The 26,425-nt window shown below is 41.2% G+C and overlaps 3 protein-coding genes across 4 annotated transcripts in view; 2 read left to right on the top strand and 1 right to left on the bottom strand.

Moving 5' to 3' along the window:
- Positions 1-5,824: 5,824 nt before the first annotated feature.
- On the top strand, positions 5,825-6,435 carry LOC131947301 (putative uncharacterized protein DDB_G0286901; the record flags this gene model as incomplete). Its single annotated transcript, XM_059308480.1, is given in 3 exon segments — positions 5,825-5,977; positions 5,979-6,155; positions 6,157-6,435. Coding segments are annotated over 3 exon segments (609 nt in total), but the record flags the coding sequence as incomplete, so codon positions are not given.
- LOC131947300 (uncharacterized) lies at positions 6,036-12,775 on the bottom strand. 2 transcript variants are annotated; one of them, XM_059308478.1, is made up of 4 exons: positions 12,678-12,775; positions 9,147-9,280; positions 7,414-7,518; positions 6,038-7,021 (listed from the first exon to the last, which is right to left on the bottom strand). In XM_059308478.1, the coding sequence occupies exons 2-4, from the start codon at positions 9,177-9,179 to the stop codon at positions 6,800-6,802; spliced, it is 360 nt and encodes a 119-aa protein (XP_059164461.1). In that variant the 5' UTR covers positions 9,180-9,280; positions 12,678-12,775; the 3' UTR covers positions 6,038-6,799. The 2 variants fall into 2 exon arrangements, with proteins under 2 accessions (XP_059164462.1, XP_059164461.1); XM_059308479.1 differs by lacking the exons at positions 9,147-9,280; positions 12,678-12,775 and adding an exon at positions 7,576-7,590 and having other exon boundaries at positions 6,036-7,021; positions 7,414-7,541.
- A 5,106-nt stretch (positions 12,776-17,881) lies between these two features.
- LOC131947281 (thyrotropin-releasing hormone receptor-like) overlaps positions 17,882-26,425 on the top strand; it is a 31,621-nt gene continuing 23,077 nt past the window's right edge. Inside the window, exon 1 of the mRNA XM_059308437.1 lies at positions 17,882-18,057. Coding sequence (XP_059164420.1) covers positions 17,882-18,057 — 176 coding nt within the window. The remainder of the gene's footprint in view (positions 18,058-26,425) is intronic.

The following is a 26,425-nucleotide window of genomic DNA, read 5'->3' as shown; positions in this document are numbered from 1 at the left end:
AGTGAGTGTGTGGTTAACTCATGGACACAGGGCGTGGTGTCGTGTTTAGTGTGTGGTTAACTCATGGACACAGGGCGTGGTGTCGTGTTTAGTGAGTGTGTGGTTAACTCATGGACACAGGGCGTGGTGTCGTGTTTAGTAAGTGTGTGGTTAACTCATGGACACAGGGCGTGGTGTCGTGTTTAGTAAGTGTGTGGTTAACTCATGGACACAGGGCGTGGTGTCGTGTTTAGTGTGTGGTTAACTCATGGACACAGGGCGTGGTGTCGTGTTTAGTGTGTGGTTAACTCATGGACACAGGGCGTGGTGTCCTGTTTAGTGTGTGGTTAACTCATGGACACATGGCGTGGTGTCGTGTTTAGTGTGTGGTTAACTCATGGACACAGGGCGTGGTGTCGTGTTTAGTGTGTGGTTAACTCATGGACACAGGGCGTGGTGTCGTGTTTAGTGTGTGGTTAACTCATGGACACAGGGCGTGGTGTCGTGTTTAGTGAGTGTGTGGTTAACTCATGGACACAGGGCGTGGTGTCGTGTTTAGTGAGTGTGTGGTTAACTCATGGACACAGGGCGTGGTGTCGTGTTTAGTGAGTGTGTGGGGCGGATTACTGCGTGTGTGTGTGTACTGTAATATTGCGCGAGGATGGGTGTGTTAACGTGTATGTTGTTGTAGGGAGTGAACGAGGGTAACAAGGGAAGCGACTGAATTTAAATGAGAGAATCCCACCTTTATTAAAACTTTAGTGTACTACCTTTTGTTAAAAGTTAACCTTACTGTCCTACCTTTTGTTAAAAGTTAACCTTACTGTCCTACCTTTTGTTAAAAGTTAACCTTAGTATCCTACCTTTTGTTAAAAGTTTACCTTAGTGTCCTACCTTGAGTCGGGTAATCGTGATCTATCTCAGTGAATTAACTTGTTGACTGTCGTATCACGTGACAGATGACAGAAGGCGGGTCCGGTGACAGATGACAGAAGGCGGGTCTGGGTTATTACAACATGCTGGGTCGGGTTTCAGTCGTCCTCCATTATGCTGGACTAACTGTGGGCGCTTTGACCTCAGTGCTGAGTTTGGTCGTTATGTGAGGCCTTGAACAGAGTTAGTTTGCTGGTTGGTATTGATTGCCCTGGGGCTCCAACTCTACCGTGGGGCACCAACTCTACCGTGGGGCACCAACTCTACCGTGGGGCACCAACTCTACCGTGGGTCAACTCTACCGTGGGGCACCAACTCTACCGTGGGGCACCAACTCTACCGTGGGTCAACTCTACCGTGGGGCACCAACTCTACCGTGGGCACCAATTCTACCGTAGGGCACCAACTCTACAGTGGGCCACCAACTCTACCGTGGGGCACCAACTCTACCGTGGGCACCAATTCTACCGTAGGGCACCAACTCTACCGTGGGGCACCAACTCTACCATGGGGCACCAACTCTACCGTGGGGCACCAACTCTACCGTAGGGCACCAACTCTACCGTAGGGCACCAACTCTACCGTGGGGCACCAACTCTACCGTGGGCACCAATTCTACCGCAGGGCACCAACTCTACCGTGGGGCACCAACTCTACCGTGGACGGGGATGCTGCAGGCCTTGACCTTGCTAAACTATAACCCCCCCCCCAGCAGGTCACATACTCTCCACCCCTACCGGCTTGAGTGACGTCACAAGACAAGAGCGGGGCTCCTCCCACGGAGAGAGAAAAGAAAAGTTTTGAATACAAACATTTTTTGGACTAATTACTTAAAAGCTTAGGGTGGTGGTAGTGGTGGGAGGGGGGGGGGGGTCTTTACGATCAAATGTGATGTCTGTTTTCTAAATACAGAGATTTTTGGTAATTAATTCAAGGCCCCCCCCCAAAGATTGAGATCCCTGTTGATAAAAAAGGCCCCCAAAGATTGAGATCCCCTCTTAAACTCAAGGTCTCCAAAGATTGAGATCCCTGTTGATAAACTCAAGGTCCCAAAGATTGAGATGCCTGTTGATAAACTCAAAATTCCCAAAGATTGAGATCCCTGTTGATAAACTCAAGGTCTCCAAAGATTGAGATCCCTGTTGATAAACTCAAGGTCTCCAAAGATTGAGATCCCTGTTGATAAACTCAAGGTCCCCAAAGATTGAGATCCCTGTTGATAAACTCAAGGTCTCCAAAGATTGAGATCCCTGTTGATAAACTCAAGGTCCCCAAAGATTGAGATCCCTGTTGATAAACTCAAGGTCCCCAAAGATTGAGATCCCTGTTGATAAACTCAAGGTCCCCAAAGATTGAGATCCCTGTTGATAAACTCAAGGTCCCCAAAGATTGAGATCCCTGTTGATAAACTCAAGGCCCCCAAAGATTGAGATCCCTGTTGATAAACTCAAAATTCCCAAAGATTGAGATCCCTGTTGATAAACTCAAGGCCCCCACAGAATGAGATCCCCTGAGTGAACTAGCACCATAGACCGATGTGTCTGAATTGAGAGAGTTGAACCAAAATGTTACACCCGTCTGCCGCTACCAGCACTTAACATTTTTCAAACACTGGAACCATTAAACCAGGTCTGTGTATAGCACCAGCGCAAATGTTTTTACTCCAGTTAATACTCCCAGATTTTTTCTACCTAAAAAAACGTTTTTACACCTTTTTAACACCCCTTCTTTACTTCACAAAAAAACATTGTGCATCATTTTAACACTCTTTCCTCAACCAACATTTTTACAGCATCCCCCCCCCCACCCTTCTCGTCCTCCCGTCCTGTCTATTGTACTCTACCCCCCCCCCCCCCACCAACACGGTCTACCTGCCATCATTAACAAGAACTACTACTTTAGCCCCCCCCCCCCTTTCGCAACCACTTCCAGCTTGTTCATAGAGAAAAGTGTTCAGATTTTTAAACTGAGCTGAAATGGGTGTGGGTACAAAATGTATAGGTAACAAAATGTGTGGGTAACAAAATGTGTGGGTACAAAATGTGTGGGTAAGAAAATGTGTGGGTAAGAAAATGTGTGGGTAAGAAAATGTGTGGGTAAAATGTGTGGGTAAGAAAATGTGTGGGTAAGAAAATGTGTGGGTAACAAAATGTGTGGGTAACAAAATGTGTGGGTAACAAAATGTGTGGGTAAGAAAATGTGAGGGTAACAAAAGGTATAGCTAAGGAGAAAATGCGAAGGTAGACAATAACGGTCAAAGACGGACATGGACAGACAAGAAAGGAAGACGTCAACTACCAAGGGCAGATAAAGCCAACAATAGAGTCACTTTCACAGTCCAGTAACCTTACCTGTGCCAGTGGCGTAGGCAGGGGGGGGGGGTTAGGGGGGGGGTCATACCCCCCCCCCCCCCCCGCATAGACTCCTCGGTATATATATAAAGTATGTGGGGGGGGGGGTGCAAATCAAAATCAAAAGTTTGAGGGGGGGGGGGTGCAAATAAAAAGTTTGTCCCCGGGTAAAAATTTGAATCCCCCCCCCCGACGTGAGACGACCCTGGCTACGCTACTGACTCTAATATCTTAATCATATGTGTCCTGTCCGTCTTCTGTGTACCTGTCTTTATTCTATGTGTACCTGTCTATGTCTGTGTACTAGTATGTACTTCTAACCACCTAGCCAGACCATCACGTGACTGTAAACACCCTCTAATGTCAACGTAACCCACCCACGTGATCTCGATGCTGACCAATCAAAGCTATCTTTACCTTTGTTCTTCCGTCTACTCTCCTATGATAGAAAAGTACATCGCCTCCAGTTAATGGCCTTTGTCTCAAAAGTTTAATTTCATATTTTTGAAAACCTTAACGAGATTTATCAAATGATTTTTTGATTACATAAAAAAAAGTTTAGAATGTTGACCGAGATCGAGTTATATCGGCAGTTATTGGCCTTTATATCGGCAGTTATTGGCCTTTATATCGGCAGTTATTGGCCTTTATATCGGCAGTTATTGGCCTTTATATCGGCAGTTATTGGCCTTTATATCGGCAGTTATTGGCCTTTATATCGGCAGTTATTGGCCTTTATATCGGCAGTTATTGGCCTTTTGTTTCTAGGGGAGGGAAGTAGGAAATCCACAGCTAGACATTCTAGTTCAGACGGTTTTAATTGCCCGGAATTTGGTCTATATTCGATTTGTTTTTTAAAACAACATATTTACTTACAAACATAGGTTTTTTACTTTCTTGTATACGGAGTAGACCTATAGAGGAAATAGATGAAATATTGTAATCGTGCAAAAAGTCGAAATCGAGACTTTGACAACTGTAGACGTTCATTAAACGCTACAATTATCGGTACAACAGTTCTTAAAAGTCGGGGAATGGTAAAGGCAGGTCATTAACAGACAATGTGAATACACGTCAGACGGCCACGTCCAACATACGTGACGGACACGTCCAACATACGTGACGGACACGTCCAACATACGTGTCAGACCAACACGTCCAACATACGTGACGGACACGTCCAACAAACATGACGGACACGTCCAACATACGTGACGGACACGTCCAACATACGTGACGGACAAACACGTCCAACATACATGACGGACACGTCCTACATACGTGACGGACACGTCCAGCATACGTGACAGACACGTCCAACTAACGTGACAGACACGTCCAACTAACTTGACAGACACGTCCAACATACGTGACAGACACGTCCAACATACGTGACAGACACGTCCAACATACGTGACGGACATGTCCAACATACGTGACGGGCACGTCCAACATACGTGTCAGACAACCACGTACGACATACGTGTCAGACCAACACGCCCACCAGTCGTACCATAATTGTACCGCGCAAGTTGAATAAGATTCCAGGAATAACTAACCCCCGAGGCACGATGATCTGTTTCGATTAAAATCGATGTTAATTGCTAATCCGTTCTGTTATTCGCGTTAAAGTCGGTGGCCTCAGGGGAGGTAACGATCTTAACTAGCTGTGGCATTAAGACACACACAGTTAATGCCCTTGCCGAGCAATTGGACACAGGAAATGGCTGAGACAAATTAGCGGAAGTTTGTCCTAGTCAACACGAACATGGACAAGACAAATTAACAAATCAATAACAAATCAATAACAAACAAATCAATAACAAATCAATAACAAATCAATAACAAATCGACGAAAACAATATAACTGGCTGTCTCGGGTGGGTAGAGTTCTGCTAGTTGCTGACATCTATGACGTAATTAATCTGTCATGACATGTCATGTTGTCAGTTAAACCCTGGGGACATTCCAGGTGACGTCATGGACTGTGTGGGTGGGGAAACGGGAAGCGTTGAAGAAATCCTTGAAGTATAGTGTCTCAAGTGTGTCTAGATGTGTCAAATGTGTCTCAATTGTGTCTAGATGTTAGAAATGTGTCTGTGTCTACGAATGTGTCAAATGTATCCTAGGTTGTACTAAAAATAGTTTAAAAAAAAACATTTGTTCAGACTGAAAAAAAAAGAACACTTAATTATTACATCTTCTATAAGTAAAGACAAAATCAGTGAAGAATTATAAGAAGATTGATTTTAATAAGATTAAAATCGTCTTTTTTTTATTAATTGATACTTTAGAAGAATAAAATCGTCATATTTTGATAATTATTTGATGATTTTAATACGAAAATAGGATGATTGTTGAATGATTATTTGATGATTCTAACTAAAAGTGTCATTTAGAATGATTATTTGATGATTTTAACATAAAATTAACTTAAAGATTTGATGAAAACTGACACTGTCACGACACATCACTCGGTTTGGTTTAATTAGATACGTCATCAACCTCTCACACTGGCGCTCATTAGTAATGGCGATGTATAGTAATAAAACTATAACTCTAACGATAACTCTAACAATAACTCTAACCATAACTCTAACGATAACTCTAACAATAACTCTAACGATAACTCTGACAAAAACTCTAACAAAAACTCTAACGATAACTCTAACAATAACTCTAACAATAACTCTAACGATAACTCTAACAATAACTAACGATAACTCTAACAATAACTCTAACGATAACTCTAACAATAACTCAAACAATAACCCTAACGATAACTCTAACAATAACTCTAACAATAACTCTAACGATAACTCTAACAATAACTCTAACGATAACTCTAACAATAACTCTAACAATAATTCTAACGATAACTCTAACAATAACTAACGATAACTCTAACAATAACTCTAACGATAACTCTAACAATAACTCTAACAATAACTCTAACGATAACTCTAACAATAACTCTAACGATAACTCTAACAATAACTCTAACAATAACTCTAACAATAACTCTAACAATAACTCTAACGATAACTCTAACAATAACTCTAACGATAACTCTAACAATAACTCTAACGATAACTCTAACGATAACTCTAACAAAAACTCTAACTATAACTCAAACAATAACTCTAACGATAACTCTAACGATAACGAATAATAACTTGAGTTCCATGAGGGACCAGCCCTCTGACATTACAGGAGAGTTACGAGAGAGCAGGGGCAATAAGCCTGAGTGAGAAATGATCTAAATACTTCACGGACGGGAGCTGAAAGATTATCTTTCTCTGTGGCTGGTGGCTTCTCACATTCAGATACTGAGGCGGGGCTTTCAAACGGTCGCTATCTGCAGATAGCGTCTAGACTTGCGTGAGCATCTACTCATAAACTGATGACGTCATCCCGCCAGTCTAGAAAGCCGTGGTTTTATCTCAGCCCACTGAGAAATGTTCCATTATCGGGTAATTTGTACATAACATTTGAATGCTAGAAATTCTAAACGATAAACACGTGCCACGCGATCCTTATTTCTTCTTCTTCTTCTTTTTCCCGCCCTTTTTGCCTGATTTGGATTTGGATTTGCCAGATTTAGATTTGCCAGATTTTTTCCCGCCACTTTTTCCTTTCTTGGAGGGGCTGCCACTTCTGCTACTGCCGGCAGACTTTGCCCCGCGTTTCCCGCCATTTTCGTCATCCTTCATGTATTCTTTGAGAACCGTCTCGACCTTTTGACCTTGGCAATTTTTCTGGAATAGAAATGAAGTCAACTGTTGACTGCAAATACCTTTAGGAAAAGAAAGTTAGATAGCAGAACGCGCTATTTTGTTAAACATTGTTTGAAGACGATTGGCAGACTTCATGAAAAGATTTTAGATAGCTCCAATACTTTGTCAAAAGTACTTTAGATGCACATGTATTTGAAGAACAGACAACTGGCATACTTTTGGTTGAAAACAGCAGATGTTGATGAATGAATGACATGCGCGAAAACTCAAAATGACATTCTAAAATAGCAGAGCTGACAAATTCAGGTTGTCTATCCTGATACACCTCTTTTCGTCATGGGTAATCTCCCCCTGACTGGGTAATCTCCCCCTGTCGAGGTAATCTCCCCCTGTCTGAGTCTATTTGACCTCACCTGGTTGCACTTGGCGCAGATCACAGCCTCCCTCATCTGTCCCGTGAACTCACCCTTCAGGCACTCCCTGCAGTAGCGCGTGCCGCACCATTTACACATGAACGTCTGAAAGACAAGATTTACACAACCTGAATGTCTGAAACAGGACAAGATTTACACAACATCATCGTCAGCTGGACAGGATTTACACAACATCATCGTCAGCTGGACAAGATTTACACAACATGAACGTCTGAAACAGGACAAGATTTACAGCGCATGAACGTCTGAAAGACAAGATTTACACAACATGAACGTCTGAAACAGGACAAGATTTACAGCGCATGAACGTCTGAAAGACAAGATTTACACTACATGAACGTCTGAAACAGGACAAGATTTACAGCATATGAACGTCTGAAAAAAGACACAAAACGATGTTTTCCAATCTCTATGTGTCATCTGAAATATTTGCCTTATTCTACTACTTAACTCCCTTTGATCTCCAACACTGGATCAGCCCAATATCAGTCTGGAAGCTTCTATATACAATTTCCTTCTCCCATAAACAGTACTGTGGGTAGGGGAGGTCACTCTAACACTGTTTACTGTGGGTAGGGGGAGATCACTCTAACACTGTTTACTGTGGGTAGGGGGAGATCACTCCAACACTGTTTACTGTGGGTAGGGTGAGATCACTCGAACACTGTTTACTGTGGGTAGGGGGAGATCACTCTAACACTGTTTACTGTGGGTAGGGGGAGATCACTCCAACACTGTTTACTGTGGGTAGGGTGAGATCACTCGAACACTGTTTACTGTGGGTAGGGGGAGATCACTCCAACACTGTTTACTGTGGGTAGGGTGAGATCACTCGAACACTGTTTACTGTGGGTAGGGGGAGATCACTCCAACACTGTTTACTGTGGGTAAGGGGAGATCACTCTAATCAATCTAACACTGTTTACTGTGGGTAAGGGGAAATCACTCTAATCACTCTAACACTCTTTACTGTGGGTAAGGGGAAATCACTCTAATCACTCTAACACTGTTTACTGTGGGTAGGGGGAGATCACTCAAATAACTCGAACACTGTTTACTGTGGGTAGGGGAGATCACTCTAACACTGTTTACTGTGGGTAGGGGGAGATCACTCTAATACTGTTTACTGTGGGTAGGGGGAGATCACTCCAACACTGTTTACTGTGGGTAGGGGGAGATCACTCTAACACTGTTTACTGTGGGTAGGGGGAGATCACTCTAATACTGTTTACTGTGGGTAGGGGGAGATCACTCTAATACTGTTTACTGTGGGTAGGGGGAGATTACTCTAACACTGCTTACTGTGGGTAGGGGGAGATCACTCCAACACTGTTTACTGTGGGTAGGGGGAGATCACTCTAATACTGTTTACTGTGGGTAAGGGGAAATCACTCTAATCACTCTAACACTCTTTACTGTGGGTAAGGGGAAATCACTCTAATCACTCTAACACTGTTTACTGTGGGTAGGGGGAGACCACTCTAACACTGTTTACTGTGGGTAGGGGAGATCACTCGAACACTGTTTACTGTGGGTAAGGGGAGATCACTCGAACACTGTTTACTGTGGGACCCACTCAGCTGTTGGTAGTGGCTCGCAACACAGTTCACACTCGTTACACGTTGAACTTATAGGACCTTGACCTCACCAAACATTGACCTTACTTGACCTTGACATTACCTAGCCTTGACCTCATTTCACCTTGAACTTACCGAGTTGAAAGCTTCACATCCCCAGCGACACATGTCTGGTAGCTGTGACCTTCAACTGTCACCGTCAACTGTCACCTTCAACTGCCAGTGACAACTGCCAGTGTCACATTCAGCTGTCGAGTCTTTGACTCTAACTGTAATAAACCTTGCTCATTAACCTCTGAACCTGTATAGGGGTGCATATAACAGAAGGGTGTATACGGGTGCATATAACAGAAGGGTGTACACGGGTGCATATAACAGAAGGGTGTATAGGGGTGCATATAATAGAAGGGTGTATAGGGGTGCATATAACACAATGGTGTATAGGGGTGCATCTAACAGAAGGCATGTAGGCAGTGTTTCTTCCAGACTTTTTTCTCCGGGGGGGGCACTTGAAATTTTCGGGGGGGGGGGGGCGGTAGACTTTCTTCGGGGGGGGGGGGGGCGGACACTGTTAAAAGTATATATTTTCTATATAAATTATATAAATTTCATTTCGTTCGGGGGGGGGGGCGGTCAAATTTTTTCGGGGGGGGGGGCTTTGCCCCGAAGAGATGCCTGGAAGAAACTCTGCACGTAGGCTGGTATTTTTATTTGTAAGACAATTCCTGATATATGTACCGAAAGTTCCCATGTAAGAAAGGCGAATTTGTATTAGCCAACAGTTTACATATACAGTAATTTGTTATGTACTAACTTTAGATGTACTTTACACTTTACATGTACAGTAATTTGTTATGTCCTTAAGTTCACATGTACCATGTTATGTACCATGTTTAAATGTACAGTAATCTGTTATTTTTTATTTGTCCCGACAAGTTTGGTCTCGACAAAAAAACTAAAAGTTTACAGTAAAATTTCAATAATCAAATTGGTTTAACGGACAAAAAGATTTACAGTACCAAAGTACAAAAATACTTTCGGAGAAATTTTACAAAGCCATTTTCAGTTGAGAAAATTGGACGCTAAAAACGGGAATTGTATTGAATAATCAATAACCCAAACTGGCAACAAATAAGTTCATAGCGGATGTGCCAGGAGCTTGTCAGAGCTGATACATCAAAATGGATTAAATTTTACCCGCTGTTGGAGCAGAATTGTGAGGGAGGGTGTGGGGTGTGGTAGTGTGGACCACACACACAGATCATTATAATCCTGACTATCATTACTTTACTAACTCTATTTGATTGGGTTTTAAAAAAAATTAACTTCATTACGGATTAGTTTCAGTTGGATATTTTTATAAAATCGTCTACCATCTTTTACCCGTGTACTTGCAACAGTTGTCTGCCCATGTCACTCTGTCATTGTTGGTCGTGTTACTTCCCCTGGTTGTGATCCACATCACTGGTAAAGTTCCCTTTTCAAACCTGAGGATCTATGGGGCAAGTCAAGTGGAGTTCACTTGTTTCTGTGACCTCGACATATGAAGAGATAGTGTGGTCAGCACTATGCTTAGCCGCCTTTACTTTCCCTAACGTGAGTTAGGTACCCTTCAGAGCTGGGTAGACTCAGGGACGGTCTACTGACTTATCACTAGTTAACATATCTAATATCTACCTATACAAAGCTGTTCTATGCACGTATACAGTCGTGTTCCGCCCTTGTATTGGCTTTAGCTGCCCCATTCTGCCCTTTATATATCAGTGTATAAAAATGCGCCCTGTCATTTTGTCATATCGTTTTATGCACAGATGTGGTGTACAGGTGTTAAGTATGTGTGAACCCTGAGCAACATGACATTTGTGACATGACATTTGTGACATGACATTTGTGACATGACATTTGTGACATGACATTTGTGACATGACATTTGTGACATGACATTTGTGACATGACATTTGTGACATGACATTTGTGACATGACATTAGTCACATGACATTAGTGACATGACATTAGTGACTTGACATTAATGACATGAGATAAATGACGTGCCACGAAGACATGCTATGAGAGACATGCCATTAGTGACATGCCATTGCTGAAATGACACTTGTCATTTGGCTTGACTGGCATGAGATAAAAACACCAGGAAGTCTGGGGCGGCTATTTTTAGAACAAATATGGCGGTGACACCGTTCAAAAAAATCTGTGTGTTGGTCAGACGGAGCTGTCTCGCAATTAGTGACGTCAATTATAATAGAAAAGGGAAGTGACGTCAACATGTCTAAAAATTAAATTAAAATTAAGCGAATTAAGTGCTGCAGTTAAATTCTCTAGAATTAGACATTAGCACGACCTTCGCTGGTCTAAAACTGGAATAGACATGTCATACGATTGGGCTAATCACGTCATACATCACGGCTCAGCCTGACATCAACTTGTCATTTATCAGGTCATATCCTGACACCTGTGTCCTACATTTGCGCTAATCATCATCTTTGTGTGGATGATAAACTCAACAAAACATCCCGGTCATCAGGGTACACATACAAGTACTCACTCACCAAAGTACAATAGATTTTATCCTAGGGACTGTAGGAGAGACTACAACAGATTTTATCCTAGGGACTGTAGGAGAGACTACAACAGACTTTATCCTAGGGACTGTTGGAGAGACTACAACAGATTTTATCCTAGGGACTGTAGGAGAGACTACAACAGATTTTATCCTAGGGACTGTATTCATTTAGTTTGATGAAGTTTTGCGATGGTTTAGCTACATGGTATGATAGGTTCGCGTTCTTTAAGTCTGGAACAACGGCATTGGGTCTATCAGCAGACAACTCTATCTTTTGGTGAAGTTATCGTCTGCTCGAGTTAAAAGGTGGGTGTCTGTTGGTATATCAAACCAGCAGACGTCAACAAACCAGCAGACGTCAACAGACGTCAACAAACCAGCAGACGTCAACAAACCAACAGACGTCAACAGACGTCAACAGACCAGCAGACATCAATAAACTAGCAGACGTCAACAGACGTCAACAAACCAGCAGACGTCAACAGACGTCAACAAACCAGCAGACGTCAACAGACGTCAACAAACCAGCAGACGTCAACAGACGTCAACAAACCAGCAGACGTCAACAGACGTCAACAAACCAGCAGACGTCAGCTAACGGTTTATGTGCAGCAAATAACGTAGCAGACGGCACTTAACTAAAATGTTTTCATCTGTTTTATATCGAGTTTACTTTCGTTGGCTTATATCATGCACAACAATAACCTGCTATCTACCCTGTTTAAATGTACAGTAATCTGCTGTTTTATCCGCACAACAACTTTGCTCGCGGCTATAAAAACGAAAGTTTACAGTAAAATTTCCTTAATCAAATTGGGTTTTAGCGGATAATAAAATTTATAGCACAATATCTACAAAATATGGTTGTGTTTTTATCCATTCATAGGTTAGACGTAAACATGTGTTTAAATACCTTATTTATATTATCAATGACTAGCCCAAAATATGTGTTTAAATACCTTATTTATATCATCAATGACTAGCCCAAAATATGTGTTTAAACACCTTATTTATATGATCAATGACTAGCCAAAACACGTTGTATTTATCGCTATCGACTCGCCGATTACGTGTATTTTATTCCTACCTTTTATCCCGTGTTACCCTCGTACCAAATGCTCACAACTTGCTCAACTCGCCTGCGTCAACCGCCGAACTTGTATGTGTGCCGTTGCTAAGCGGGGTGTAAGACGTAAACAACATGGCGTCAAGGCGGTAGTTACCTCCCCTTGTGTGCCAGATAACGTCGAGCTATAAATAGATCTATCTACTGGTCTACACTGTTCGATCTGCTTGTCACACGTGACCGCCTGATCTAGGTCAAGGTCACACACATACACACACACACACAACACACAGCACATTAACTCATACCGTAATCAAAATATCAACAATCGCATCTATACAAGAAAGATTCGTTATACAACTAGAATAGAGTTTAAAAAAATCAAATGTCGATTATGATACACAATTCTCCACAAACCTAACATACCATAACTGTCACTCGCTTCATTTGATTTTGATTGTATGAATGTGTGTGTGTGTTTGTGTGTGTTTGTGGGGGGGGGGGGGGTAAGGTGTTTGCGGGGAGTAGTGGAAGGTTTGTGACCATTGTCATAGCCAAAAAATGTGTAGTTGACTAGCCGACACATGTGTAGTTGACTAGCCGACACATGTGTAGTTGACTAGCCGACACATGTGTAGTTGACTAGCCGACACATGTGTAGTTGACTAGCCGACACATGTGTAGTTGACTAGCCGACACATGTGTAGTTGACTAGCCAACACATGTGTAGTTGACTAGCCGACACATGTGTAGTTGACTAGCCGACACACGTGTAGTTGACTAGCCGACACACGTGTAGTTGACTAGCCGACACATGTGTAGTTGACTAGCCGACACATGTGTAGTTGACTAGCCGACACATGTGTAGTTGACTAGCCGACACATGTGTAGTTGACTAGCCGACACATGTGTAGTTGACTAGCCGACACATGTGTAGTTGACTAGCCGACACAAGTGTAGTTGACTAGCCGACACATGTGTAGTTGATTAGCTTTTGAAGAACACACATCTTTGCGTTGCGTCATTAGTCCCCCCCCCCCCACAAGATTACCTTGAACAAATGTCTCCCCCCCCCCCCACCCCCACATTACCCAACCCCCACCCACCCCACCTCACCACGCTACTCTCACTTAGCCAATACGACTTGTTCCTTTTTCTCCTGCTAAGTCTTATCGATCTCCAGATAATACATTAATCCAAGCTATTGATTTTTCTATCGATTTTTCTACCTTCTTACGGTCGTATTTCACGCTTTCAATCGTTCTAATTTTCAAACATTGAGGCACCAATGAATCCAAACATTAAGGTACCAATCAAAACATTAAGGTACCAATCAAAACATTAAGGTACCATTGCACTGCGCAATGTGTCATCAAGATGTGCACTGTGTCATGTGTCATCAAGATGTGCACTGTGTCATGTGTCATCAAGATGTGCACTGTGTCATGCGTCATCAAGATGTGCACTGTGTCATGTGTCATCAAGATGTGCACTGTGTCATGTGTCATCAAGATGTGCACTGTGTCATGTGTCATCAAGATGTGCACTGTGTCATGTGTCATCAAGATGTGCACTGTGTCATGCGTCATCAAGATGTGCACTGTGCCATGTGTCATCAAGATGTACACTGTGTCATGTGTCATCAAGATGTGCACTGTGTCATCAAGATGTGCACTGTGTCATGTGTCATCAAGATGTGCACTGTGTCATGTGTCATCAAGATGTGCACTGTGTCACCAGGAAGTGCACTCCGTCACGAGCTGGATGCCACCAGTGCAATCTCTCAGCAAGGACCGGAAACAGATTATACGTCACATCATACGTCACATCATACGTCACAGCTTTCGTTATATTTGGGTTTTCCCAGTCAGGGGAATTAATCCGTCCAGCAAGGGAATTAATTAAGGAGATGAGGAGAGAGAGAGAGCAACAATAGAAAGCCAGTTCACAGTTACAGACATTCAAATTAGTTTTCTAGAGACAGACGTTTTAAAAAAAATATAAAAAACTACCCAAGGCAAAAAAAAAACCAACAATAAAATACTTAAAAAAAACTTTTTAAAAAACCACGTTTTTCTTGTGGACTAAAAAGTAGAAAATAAATTTTTCTTTTGTGCTTCCTCGAGCTGTGCAGATTCTTGTGATGACTGACAAAAAACGTGGGTACGTTCACCATCAAATTTCCCGACCCACGTTTTTTGTCAGTCATCACAAGAATCTGCACAGCTCGAGGAAGCACAAAAGAAAAATTTATTTTCTACTTTTTAGTCCACAAGAAAAACGTGGTTTTTTAAAAAGTTTTTTTTAAGTATATTATTTTCTCCTTTTTAGTCCGTTGCTACACATGAAAAACGTGGTTTTTAAAAAGTTTCTTATATAGTTTATTTTCTACTTTATCTAATCACTTGATTAAGTATGACTTGACTAAGTGTTTTTAAATACACGGACTAAAAAAATCTTGAGCGACCGATACGCTTTAAACAGAGAAAGGGTGTAATTTACGTTGCTGGCGTGGAGATCTACTCACGAATCACGTGATCAAATCTCCCATAAACAAACAAATAAACGCGAAGCTGAGTTAAGGAAAAACGTGTTTATGTGTATTTTAGCATGCCCAGCGTACCAACCGTGTCACCGTTAACAATGTGTTACCGTGTCCGTTCTCCTTTTTAGTCCGTTGCTACACATAAAAAACGTGGTTTTTTAAAAAGTTTTTTTTAAGTATTTTATTTTCTCCTTTTTAGTCCGTTGCTACACATGAAAAACGTGGTTTTTAAAAAAGTGTTTATAAATACACGGACTAAAAATCTTGAGCGACCAGGATTCGAACCTGGGTTGTCGCGGCCACAACGCGAAGTACTAACCACTATACGATCACGGCCAGCGCGCTCACATCGATTGGGGCCGAAGTAACTGTGTCAATAGGCCTCAAGTCTTGTCGGTATCTTTAGAAATCATGTCCTCAATTTTATGGTCCTTGGGGCGTAATTAAATTAAGCTAATTACGGTCACTAATTGCTAGTTTTTATGATTGCATCTGAAATTGTTAGGCGAAAGTAGCATGCATGCCAAATTTCAGGTCTCTAGAGCAATCAGAAGTGGGCTAATTTTCGATGTCAATTTTAACAACAAACACACAAACGCGAAGCTGAGTTAATAATAAAATACTTAAAAAAAACTTTTTAAAAAACCACGTTTTTCTTGTGGACTAAAAAGTAGAAAATAACTATTTACATACATTTGATGACAAAAAACGTGGGTACGTTCACCATCAAATTTCCCGACCCATCTGCCCGACCCACGTTTTTTGTCATCAAATGTATGTAAATAGTTATTTTCTACTTTTTAGTCCACAAGAAAAACGTGGTTTTTTAAAAAGTTTTTTTTAAGTATTTTATTTTCTCCTTTTTAGTCCGTTGCTACACATGAAAAACGTGGTTTTTAAAAAAGTTTTTTATATAGTTTATTTTCTACTTTATCTAATGACTTGATTAAGTATGAATTGACTAAGTGTTTATAAATACACGGACTAAAAAAATCTTGAGCGACCAGGATTCGAACCTGGGTTGTCGCGGCCACAACGCGAAGTACTAACCACTATACGATCACGGCCAGCGCGCTCACATCGATTGGGGCCGAAGTAACTGTGTCAACAAGCCTCCAGTCTTGTCGGTATCTTTAGAAATCATGTCCTCAATTTTATGGTCCTTTGGGCGTAATTAAATTAAGCTAATTACGGTCTCTAATTGCTAGTTTTTATGATTGCATCTGAAATTGTTAGGCGAAAGTAACCTGCATGCCAAATTTCAGATCTATAGAGCAATCAGAAGTGGGCTAATTTTCGATGTCAATTTTAACAACAAACACATCCACGCGAAGCTGAGTTAATAAAAACGTGTTAAAAACGTGTTAAAAACACGGCTAGTACTAGGCATTGTTTCTTCCAGACTTTTTTTTTCCGGGGGGGGGGGGTACTTGATATTTTCCGGGGGGCGGACAACATTTTTGGGGGGAGTGGACACTGGTAAAGTATATGTTTTCTATAAAAATTTCATTTCGTTCGGTAGACTTTCTTCGGGGGAGAGGGGTGGGGTGGAGCAACCTCCCCCCCCCCCCCCCCCCCCCCGCAAGGGATGCATTGAGCCAGGTGTGTCCACTAATTGGAGACACGCGGCCCGCCGTGACGTTAAAGAACTGGTTACATCAGATGATTTATATCCACAGGGGGCATAATCATTGGGAAAACTTATGAAATATCTGTTTGGACGGTGTTATTTAATACCATATGTTTATTAAGTATGTACACACATACACAATGTTTGAGAAAAACTGATACATAATTAGGTAAAGCACAAACTTTTTAATTGCTTTATTTATTTATTCAAAATAGAAACAGTAAGTTGGCTTTAATTATAATCAAAATAAATATTTTAAAATTTATTTTTGATTAATTTGTAATATAAGGAAGCCCAGAATTGTCACGTCTTTTTAGGGGGGGGGTGTCTTACTTTTTGTGACGCTGCGTTACGATGTGGAGTGGTTAAAAATAGACAAAACAAGCGTGACGTCATTTATTTACACCAGCTCCCACTTGGCCAACAGTTCCTCTGATTAAGTTAATTATCAATGAGAAAGTCATTAAGTTAATTATTAATGAGAGAGTCATTTAGCTGAATATTAATGAGAGAGTCATTTAGTTGAATGTTAATGAGAGTCATTTAGTTAAATATTAATGAAAGAGTCATTTAGCTGAATGTTAACGAAAGTCAAAGGTTAGTTTGTTATGGCCAACAAAGGACGGGCTACTTGAAATAATTGTACCAGAAATGTTTTGTTGTATTAAAGTTGTCTAGATTTTGTTGTTGCTCCAAGGGTTGCATGTACGTGTAGTGTCAGACTATCTAGAGTCTAGACAGATAGTTGATGCATTGGTCTGCTTTAGTTAGGGAATTTTATCAGTTTACACCCCACAGAACTGTAAATGTGTGTTCTCCCCCCCCCCACCCCATCCCACCCCACAGGACTGTTGAAAGTTAAGATGTGTGTTCTCTCTCCCTCCCCCCCCCCACCCCACAGGACTGACTATGTCACCCAGCCCGGTACAAAGTTAAAGTGTGTCTTCTCTCCCCCCCCCCCCCCCCCCCACCCCACAGGACTGACCATGTCACCCAGCCTGGTTCAAGGCCCGTACAAGAAACAACGACCGGACACACGCTGACCCCAGCATGGACGGACCGGAAGTCAACCGGAGCCTGTGCCGGACGGATGACGTGTTGAACGGCACCGGCCTCTACGGCGACCTGTACACCAACTGCTCGGCCAGTGACGTCAACTTGACGGACGCCGTCTGCAAGGATTACCTGAGGGACAGCGCCAACCTTATGATCCTGGACCTCGCCAGGTGAGTCGTGACGTCATGTGAATATGGCTGTGGTGTAAAAGATGTTTTGGGATAGCCTTGTTAACGTAAGTAGGGGAAGGGAAGTAACCGATGAAATACATTTAGCATCTAAAAATAACTGCTTACATCCCCTTTATTTAAAATACTGGGATGTGTCACGATTGCTCCGCCACTTCTTTCTGTTATTTGTTGTCTCAAAATGTCTGAGCATCTCCCCCCCCCCCCCTCATTACCTCCCTAAACTAAAGGCGCTCTCACTTAAATTTTAACTTTATTAAAATTTGACATTGGAGGTTATTTGATCGTTTGAGTTGGTATTGTGAAGTGATGACATCGTGAGGTGGTGACATTTGGAGGTGGTGACATCGGGAGGTGGTGACATTTGGAGGTGGTGACATCGGGAGGTGTTGAGATTGAAATGTGCTTTATTTTTATCTCTCTCATAAATCTTTATGTTCTTATTTTTTTATTTGACCAGCCTCTATATTAAATTAGACCATATATTAAATATGATGGCCGAATTATTTAAGCTGCAATAATTTTTAAAAACCAAAAGAAAATCCACAACAACAAAATACACTAGCAAGAACATTATAATCATTATCAACATCAACAACAAACCGGAAAGATCCACGCAATAAAAACTACCCTCATCCTAATCGTCAAGGGAAGTAATACTGAACACCTAATCAGAAATATAAAAAAATGGATTGTGGTTCCTGCTTCTTAGCCCTTTAGGCTTTATTGAAAGACGGGCATTTTTTTCCCCACGAATTTAAAATACGTTTGTTCGGCATTAAAAAAAAACAAAAAGAAAAAAAAAAAACTTTTTCCTCATCAACATGATTAAGGTTAGTTTAAGATTCCCTCATTAGCATAATTAACGTTAGTTTAAGATTACCTCATTAGCATTATTAACGTTAGTTTAAGATTCCCTCATTAGCATAATTAACGTTAGTTTAAGATTACCTCATTAGCATGATTAACGCTAGTTAAAGATTCCCTCATTAGCATAATTAACGCTAGTTTAAGATTACCTCATTAGCATGATTAACGTTAGTTTAAGATTACCTCATTAGCATGATTAACGTTAGTTTAAAATTCCCTCATTAGCATAATTAACGCTAGTTAAAGATTCCCTCATTAGCATAGCAATGTTTAGCGCCATCATGTTTAACAGGCTGGGTAACATTAATTTTTTTATAAAAACTCTATACGTGACGTAACACTTAACATGACGAGGTCCTGGTTTGTTTAACCTGTCTGTCCTCATTGGTTTAACCTGTCAGTCCTCATTAGTTTAACCTGTGTGTCCTCATTAGTTTAACCTGTCTGTCCTCATTAGTTTAACCTGTGTGTCCTCATTAGTTTAACCTGTGTGTCCTCATTAGTTTAACCTGTGTGTCCTCATTAGTTTAACCTGTGTGTCCTCATTAGTTTAACCTGTCTGTCCTCATTAGTTTAACCTGTGTGCCCTCATTCGTTTAACCTGTGTGTCCTCATTAGTTTAAACTGTGTGTCCTCATTAGTTTAACCTGTCTGTCCTCATTAGTTTAAATTGTCTGTCCTCATTAGTTTAACCTGTCTGTCCTCATTAGTTTAACCTGTCTGTTCTCATTAGTTTAACCTGCCTGTCCTCATTAGTTTAACCTGTGTGTCCTCATTAGTTTAACCTGTCTGTCCTCATTAGTTTAACCTGTGTGTCCTCATTCGTTTAACCTGTGTGTCCTCATTAGTTTAAACTGTGTGTCCTCATTAGTTTAACCTGTCTGTCCTCATTAGTTTAACCTGTCTGTCCTCATTAGTTTAACCTGTCTGTCCTCTTTAGTTAAACCTGCCTGTCCTCATTAGTTTAACCTGTCTGTCCTCATTAGTTTAACCTGTCTGTCCTCATTAGTTTAACCTGTCTGTCCTCATTAGTTTAACCTGTCTGTCCTCATTAGTTTAACCTGTCTGTCCTCATTAGTTTAACCTGTCTGTCCTCATTAGTTTAACCTGTCTGTCCTCATTAGTTTAACCTGTCTGTCCTCATTAGTTTAACCTGTCTGTCCTCATTAGTTTAACCTGTCTGTCCTCATTAGTTTAACCTGTCTGTCCTCATTAGTTTAACCTGTCTGTCCTCATTAGTTTAACCTGTCTGTCCTCATTAGTTTAACCTGTCTGTCCTCATTAGTTTAACCTGTCTGTCCTCATTAGTTTAACCTGTCTGTCCTCATTAGTTTAACCTGTCTGTCCTCATTAGTTTAACCTGTCTGTCCTCATTAGTTTAACCTGTCTGTCCTCATTAGTTTAACCTGTCTGTCCTCATTAGTTTAACCTGTCTGTCCTCATTAGTTTAACCTGTCTGTCCTCATTAGTTTAACCTGTCTGTCCTCATTAGTTTAACCTGTCTGTCCTCATTAGTTTAACCTGTCTGTCCTCATTAGTTTAACCTGTCTGTCCTCATTAGTTTAACCTGTCTGTCCTCATTAGTTTAACCTGTCTGTCCTCATATATTATTCTGTTTGTATTAGCTCAACGTATTTTCTCTTGCTGTTGCAGAACTTATCTGCCGCCTAAAGCCTCTCCTGTATCTTTAATCTCTTCTCGTGTTTTTCATTTCTCGCGAGATTTCATACAGCTACACACACTCTCTGACACACACACACACACACACACACACACACACACACAATCACACACATACTCTCCCTCTCTTCATCCACCCCCGCACCTCATCAGCCAAAAAAATCACACTTTTATCCCGTGTTTTCACACAAAAACTGGATCAAACGAAAACAAATTTTTATATTCGTTAGCGATGTGAGGGGGCTAGATGATATGGGGGAGGGGGGGGGGGGGGGGGGAGGGACGGTGTAAACACAGACAGGACAGCATAGCTCGTGGAGTTACTTAAGCCCCAGTCTAGGCCAACTACAGGCCATAATAGGTCAGCCTAGATCAGGCCAACTACAGGCCATAATAGGTCAGCCTAGATCAGGCCAACTACAGGCCATAATAGGTCAGCCTAGATCAGGCCAACTACAGGCCATAATAGGTCAGCCTAGATCAGGCCAACTACAGGCCATAATAGGTCAGCCTAGATCAGGCCAACTACAGGCCATAATAGGTCAGCCTAGATCAGGCCAACTACAGGCCATAATAGGTCAGCCTAGATCAGACCAACTACAGGCCATAATAGGTCAGCCTAGATCAGGCCAACTACAGGCCATAATAGGTCAGCCTAGATCAGGCCAACTACAGGCCATAATAGGTCAGCCTAGATCAGGCCAACTACAGGCCATAATAGGTCAGCCTAGATCAGGCCAACTACAGGCCATAATAGGTCAGCCTAGATCAGGCCAACTACAGGCCATAATAGGTCAGCCTAGATCAGGCCAACTACAGGCCATAATAGGTCAGCCTAGATCAGGCCAACTACAGGCCATAATAGGTCAGCCTAGATCAGGCCAACTACAGGCCATAATGGGCCAGCCTAGAAAAGTCTATCTATGTGCCAGGCTAGAAAAGTCCATCTATGGGCCAGGCTAGAAAAGGCCATCTATGGGCCAGGCTAGAAAAGTCCATCCATGGGCCAGGCTAGAAAAGTCCATCCATGGGTCTGCTTAAATAAGGCCAACTACTGGGCAACAATGGGTCAGTATAGAATAGACCGACCACGGACCAACCTAGAAAAGACCGACAATGGGCCAGCTTAGAAAAGGCCAACCATGGGTCAGCCTAGAAAGGCCAACTGACCCACCCAACGTTCCCTGGCCTAGTGGCCCAGTGCACTAGAGAAATGAAGGACAGAAGTGGCTATCACGGTAAGGAGATTTAACCACGTGATCCGGTCTTTGATGACTGGCCATTTATTTAAAAACGTCATTCAGTCTAAAAATAGCTTCACTAAACATAGGATGGAAGATGGCGGAATGATTTAATGATAGCTCTACTGAAATTTTAATTTGCTATATGAAGCTTTAAACATAGTCGTGGCATTATGATATTTATGGGCAGGACTCGTTTTATCTTTAAATACACACCTTAAACTTTATAGAGTATAACTCTTTCATTTACATTATGCTTTAATAAACGATATATATATATATATATATATATATATATATATATATATATATATATATATATATATATATATAGCCTATATATATATATATATATATATATATGTATATATATATATAAAAATATAAATATATATATATATATATATATATATATATATAAATATATATATATATATATATATATACATATATATATATATATATATATATATATATATATGTATGTATATATATATATATATACATATATATATATATATATATATATACATATATATATATGTATGTATATATATATATATATACATATATATATATATATATATATATATATATATATATATATATATATATATATATATATATACATATATATATATATATATATATATATATATATATATATATATATATATATATATATATATAAACACTGAATGTCATAAAAATCTCAGCTTAAGACTACAGCAGCAAAAGATCGTTAAAATAAACCAGGAGTGATCTCCCCTAAACTTTCTCGAATATTTTTATATAAAATAACAGGGAATGGGAACTCGGGGTATAGACATGATTTTTAATCCATTTTAAATACTTAAAGTTTTACAAATAGAATAAAATCTCGTAGACAATTTAATTGCACACTAAGTGAACGCCAAATAAAAAAGTGCATACTAGTGCGCAATATTATTAGTACTTTAAAAATTTACATTAGTTTTTTGAGAAATCGGAAGTAGCATAAATTACTACTTCCGGTCAACTGAAATTACTCAAAATTTATCAGAAGGTAGAGAATTAGATCTTTTACTTACATGTGAAATTTCATTTATCTATCTGAAATAGTACTTAAGTTATAGGCTTTTGAAAAATTCAAAGTAGGAAAAGTACCACTTCCGGTTATTGGAAATCGCTCAAAAGTTGATACGGATCTACGATTTTTATAAAATACTTATATATGAAATTTCATCAATCTAGCTGTAACGGTACTCAAGTAATCGTGTTTATACACGGACACACACACACACAGACAGACAGACAGACAGACAGACACACAGACATACGGACAAGATTGCAAAATTATGTTTTTCCGTATCAGTGAGGTGTAAAACGTCGAGATTTGTAAAAATCTCGATTTTTTTTTGCACGATTACAAGACTTTCTCTATACTTCGTATATACGAGAAAGTTAAAATGGACGTGTCAGATCACGCCTACCTGAAAACGTCCGGGTCGACCCGAGGTAATAGATGGTTTCATTGATTTCACTGGCTAGTTTTTTAGTCTGGACATTGTGGGCATGTAGGGGTTTAAGTAGGAACAATTGTGTGTGTGGGGTGGGTGGGGGGGGGGGGTAAAGTAGGAAGAATTGTGGGGGTTTAAGTAGGAAGAATTGTGTTTTGGGGGGGGGGGTAGAGTAGGAACAATTGTGTGTGTGTGTGGGGGGGGGGGGTTAGAGAAGGAGCAATTTTTTGTGTATGTGGAGGTAAGGGGGGGGGTTTAAAGCATGAAGAATTGTGTGTGTGTGGGGAGGGGGTTAAACTGTGAGCAGTACTTTGATAACTGTCTGGAAGACATTCAGTGAGCTCAAGTTAAGCTCCCTGAGTTATAAACACACACTGGCCGAAGAGTTCCTACTAATCCTGTCATATCAAAACATTGACAGGAACCTAAAACTTTGACAGGAACCTAAAACTTTGACAGGGTCCTAAAACATTGACAGGAACCTAAAACTTTGACAGGAACCTAAAACTTTGACAGGGTCCTAAAACTTTGACAGTAACCTAAAACTTTGACAGGAACCTAAAACTTTGACAGGGTCCTAAAATTTTGACAGGAACCTAAAACTTTGACAGGAACCTAAAACTTTGACAGGGTCCTAAAACTTTGACAGGAACCTAAAACTTTGACAGTAACCTAAAACTTTGACAGGAACCTAAAACTTTGACAGGGTCCTAAAATTTTGACAGGAACCTAAAACTTTGACAGGAACCTAAAACTTTGACAGGGTCCTAAAACTTTGACAGGAACCTAAAACTTTGACAGGAACCTAAAACTTTGACAGGAACCTAAAACTTTGACAGGAACCTAAAACTTTGACAGGGTCTTAAAACTTTGACAGGAACCTAAAACTTTGACAGGAACCTAAAACTTTGACAGGAACCTAAAACTTTGACAGGAACCTAAAACTTTGACAGGAACCTAAAACTTTGACAGGAACCTAAAACTTTGACAGAAACCTAAAACTTTGACAGGAACCTAAAACTTTGACAGGAACCTAAAACTTTGACAGGAACCTAAAACTTTGACAGGAACCTAAAACTTTGACAGGAACCTAAAACTTTGACAGGAACCTAAAACTTTGACAGGGTCCTAAAACTTTGACAGGAACCTAAAACTTTGACAGGAACCTAAAACTTTGACAGGAACCTAAAACTTTGACAGAAACCTAAAACTTTGACAGGAACCTAAAACTCACAAAACTGCTGTGAACTAGGGCTAAAAAATCTCTTGCAACATTTTGTTACTGAATTAGGAACGCTTCTCGTAGCCAGCTGGGAGTCGGTGTTGTCGTTCGACGTAGCTAGGCCCTTATATGGGTTTTTTATGGGCGTTATATGGGCTTTTATCTAGGCTATTACCTTGATTTAAATATGTAACTCACTTCAAATAGCACGAATAAAGGTGGTAAAATAAAAACGTTCTCTATCTGGACGGATAGAGATGTCATCCCACCAGAAATGGGAGGGGTATTTAACAACACGTCAGTGCACCTACGTTCTTGTCAACAGGTGATAGACTTGATTTGACCTCAGGTAGGCGTAGTCTCACCTCTGGTAAGCGTGGTCTGACCTCAAGTACGCGTAGTCTCACCTCAGGTAGGCGTGGTCTGACCTCAGGTAGGCGTAGTCTCACCTCAGGTAGGCGTAGTCTCACCTCAGGTAGGCGTAGTCTCACCTCAGGTAGGCGTAGTCTCACCTCAGGTAGGCGTAGTCTCACCTCAGGTAGGCGTAGTCTCACCTCAGGTAGGCGTAGTCTCACCTCATGTAGGCGTAGTCTCACCTCAGGTAGGCGTAGTCTCACCTCAGGTAGGCGTAGTCTCACCTCAGGTAGGCGTAGTATGACCTCAGGTAGGCGTGGTCTGACCTCCGGTAGGCGTAGTCTGACCTCAGGTAGGCGTGGTCTGACCCCAGGTAGGCGTGGTCTGACCTCAGGTAGGCGTAAGAGCGGAGAGTTCAATCCTTCACTGTGGAGATAAGAGAAACAAGATGATGGGGGGGGGGGGGGGACACACGAGATCAGATGCTCAAGAAATTAATCTGTGGCCAGTTTTGTATTTCAATCGTTCAGCTGATGGAATAGGGGATTAACATGATCTTCCCTCTAATTGTTTATGTATTGTGTAACTTGGTATATATATATTTATATATATATATATATATATATATATATATATATATATATATATATATATATATATATATATATATATATATATGTATATATAGTGATCTATATACATTTTCTTTTACGTCAATAGTGAACCTATTATGCCTAAAAAAAATTCCGCATGAAAGTTTTCATTTTAAGCAATCCGGATATTGAGCTTTCACATTTTTCCGAAGATACCGGAAGTTGTGTAGACACGACAAATGTAACAGATGTACCCGAAATTCATTCAAACGTCAGTCACGTGACGTGTGAGTCTCGTGACGTGTTTCGCTAGACGTCATCAACATGTTGTTGTCTTCCCACTCTGCTGGAGGTCTGGACACGACCCCAGGACACGACCCCAGGACACGACCCCAGGACACGACCCCAGGACACGACCCCAGGACACGACCCCAGGACACGACCCCAGGACACGATCCCAGGACACGACCCCAGGCTTACAACACACGATCATATGTGGTCGCACTTATCTGGCCGTGTGCGTGTCTGTCAGTGCACATTTGGTCGCACATATCTGCCTGTGGGCGTGTCTGTCAGTGCACATTTGGTCGCACTTATCTGGCCGTGTGCGTGTCTGTCAGTGCACATTTGGTCGCACTTATCTGGCCGTGTGCGTGTCTGTCAGTGCACATTTGGTCGCACTTATCTGGCCGTGTGCGTGTCTGTCAGTGCACATTTGGTCGCACTTATCTGGCCGTGTGCGTGTCTGTCAGTGCACATTTGGTCGCACATATCTGGCCGTGTGCGTGTCTGTCAGTGCACATTTGGTCGCACTTATCTGGCCGTGTGCGTGTCTGTCAGTGCACATTTGGTCGCACATATCTGCACGTGTGCGTGTCTCTCGGTGCACAT

The sequence above is a fragment of the Physella acuta genome, unplaced genomic scaffold (assembly GCF_028476545.2).
Source record: "Physella acuta isolate Inbredline_101_S28 unplaced genomic scaffold, ASM2847654v3 ptg000591l, whole genome shotgun sequence".
NCBI lineage: Eukaryota > Metazoa > Mollusca > Gastropoda > Physidae > Physella > Physella acuta.
Note: the sequence above shows the minus strand (reverse complement) of the source record. Positions and strands in the feature narration are given on the sequence as shown.

Coding starts and splice junctions, on each gene's coding strand:
- LOC131947300 (XM_059308478.1), bottom strand. CDS start 9,179: ATGTGTCGCTGGGGATGTGAAGCTTTCAACTCG. Junction 7,519..9,146: donor GATGTGAAGCTTTCAACTCG/GTAAGTTCAAGG, acceptor CTTGTCTTTCAG/ACGTTCATGTGTAAATGGTG. Junction 7,022..7,413: donor TCTGCGCCAAGTGCAACCAG/GTGAGGTCAAAT, acceptor TTTCTATTCCAG/AAAAATTGCCAAGGTCAAAA.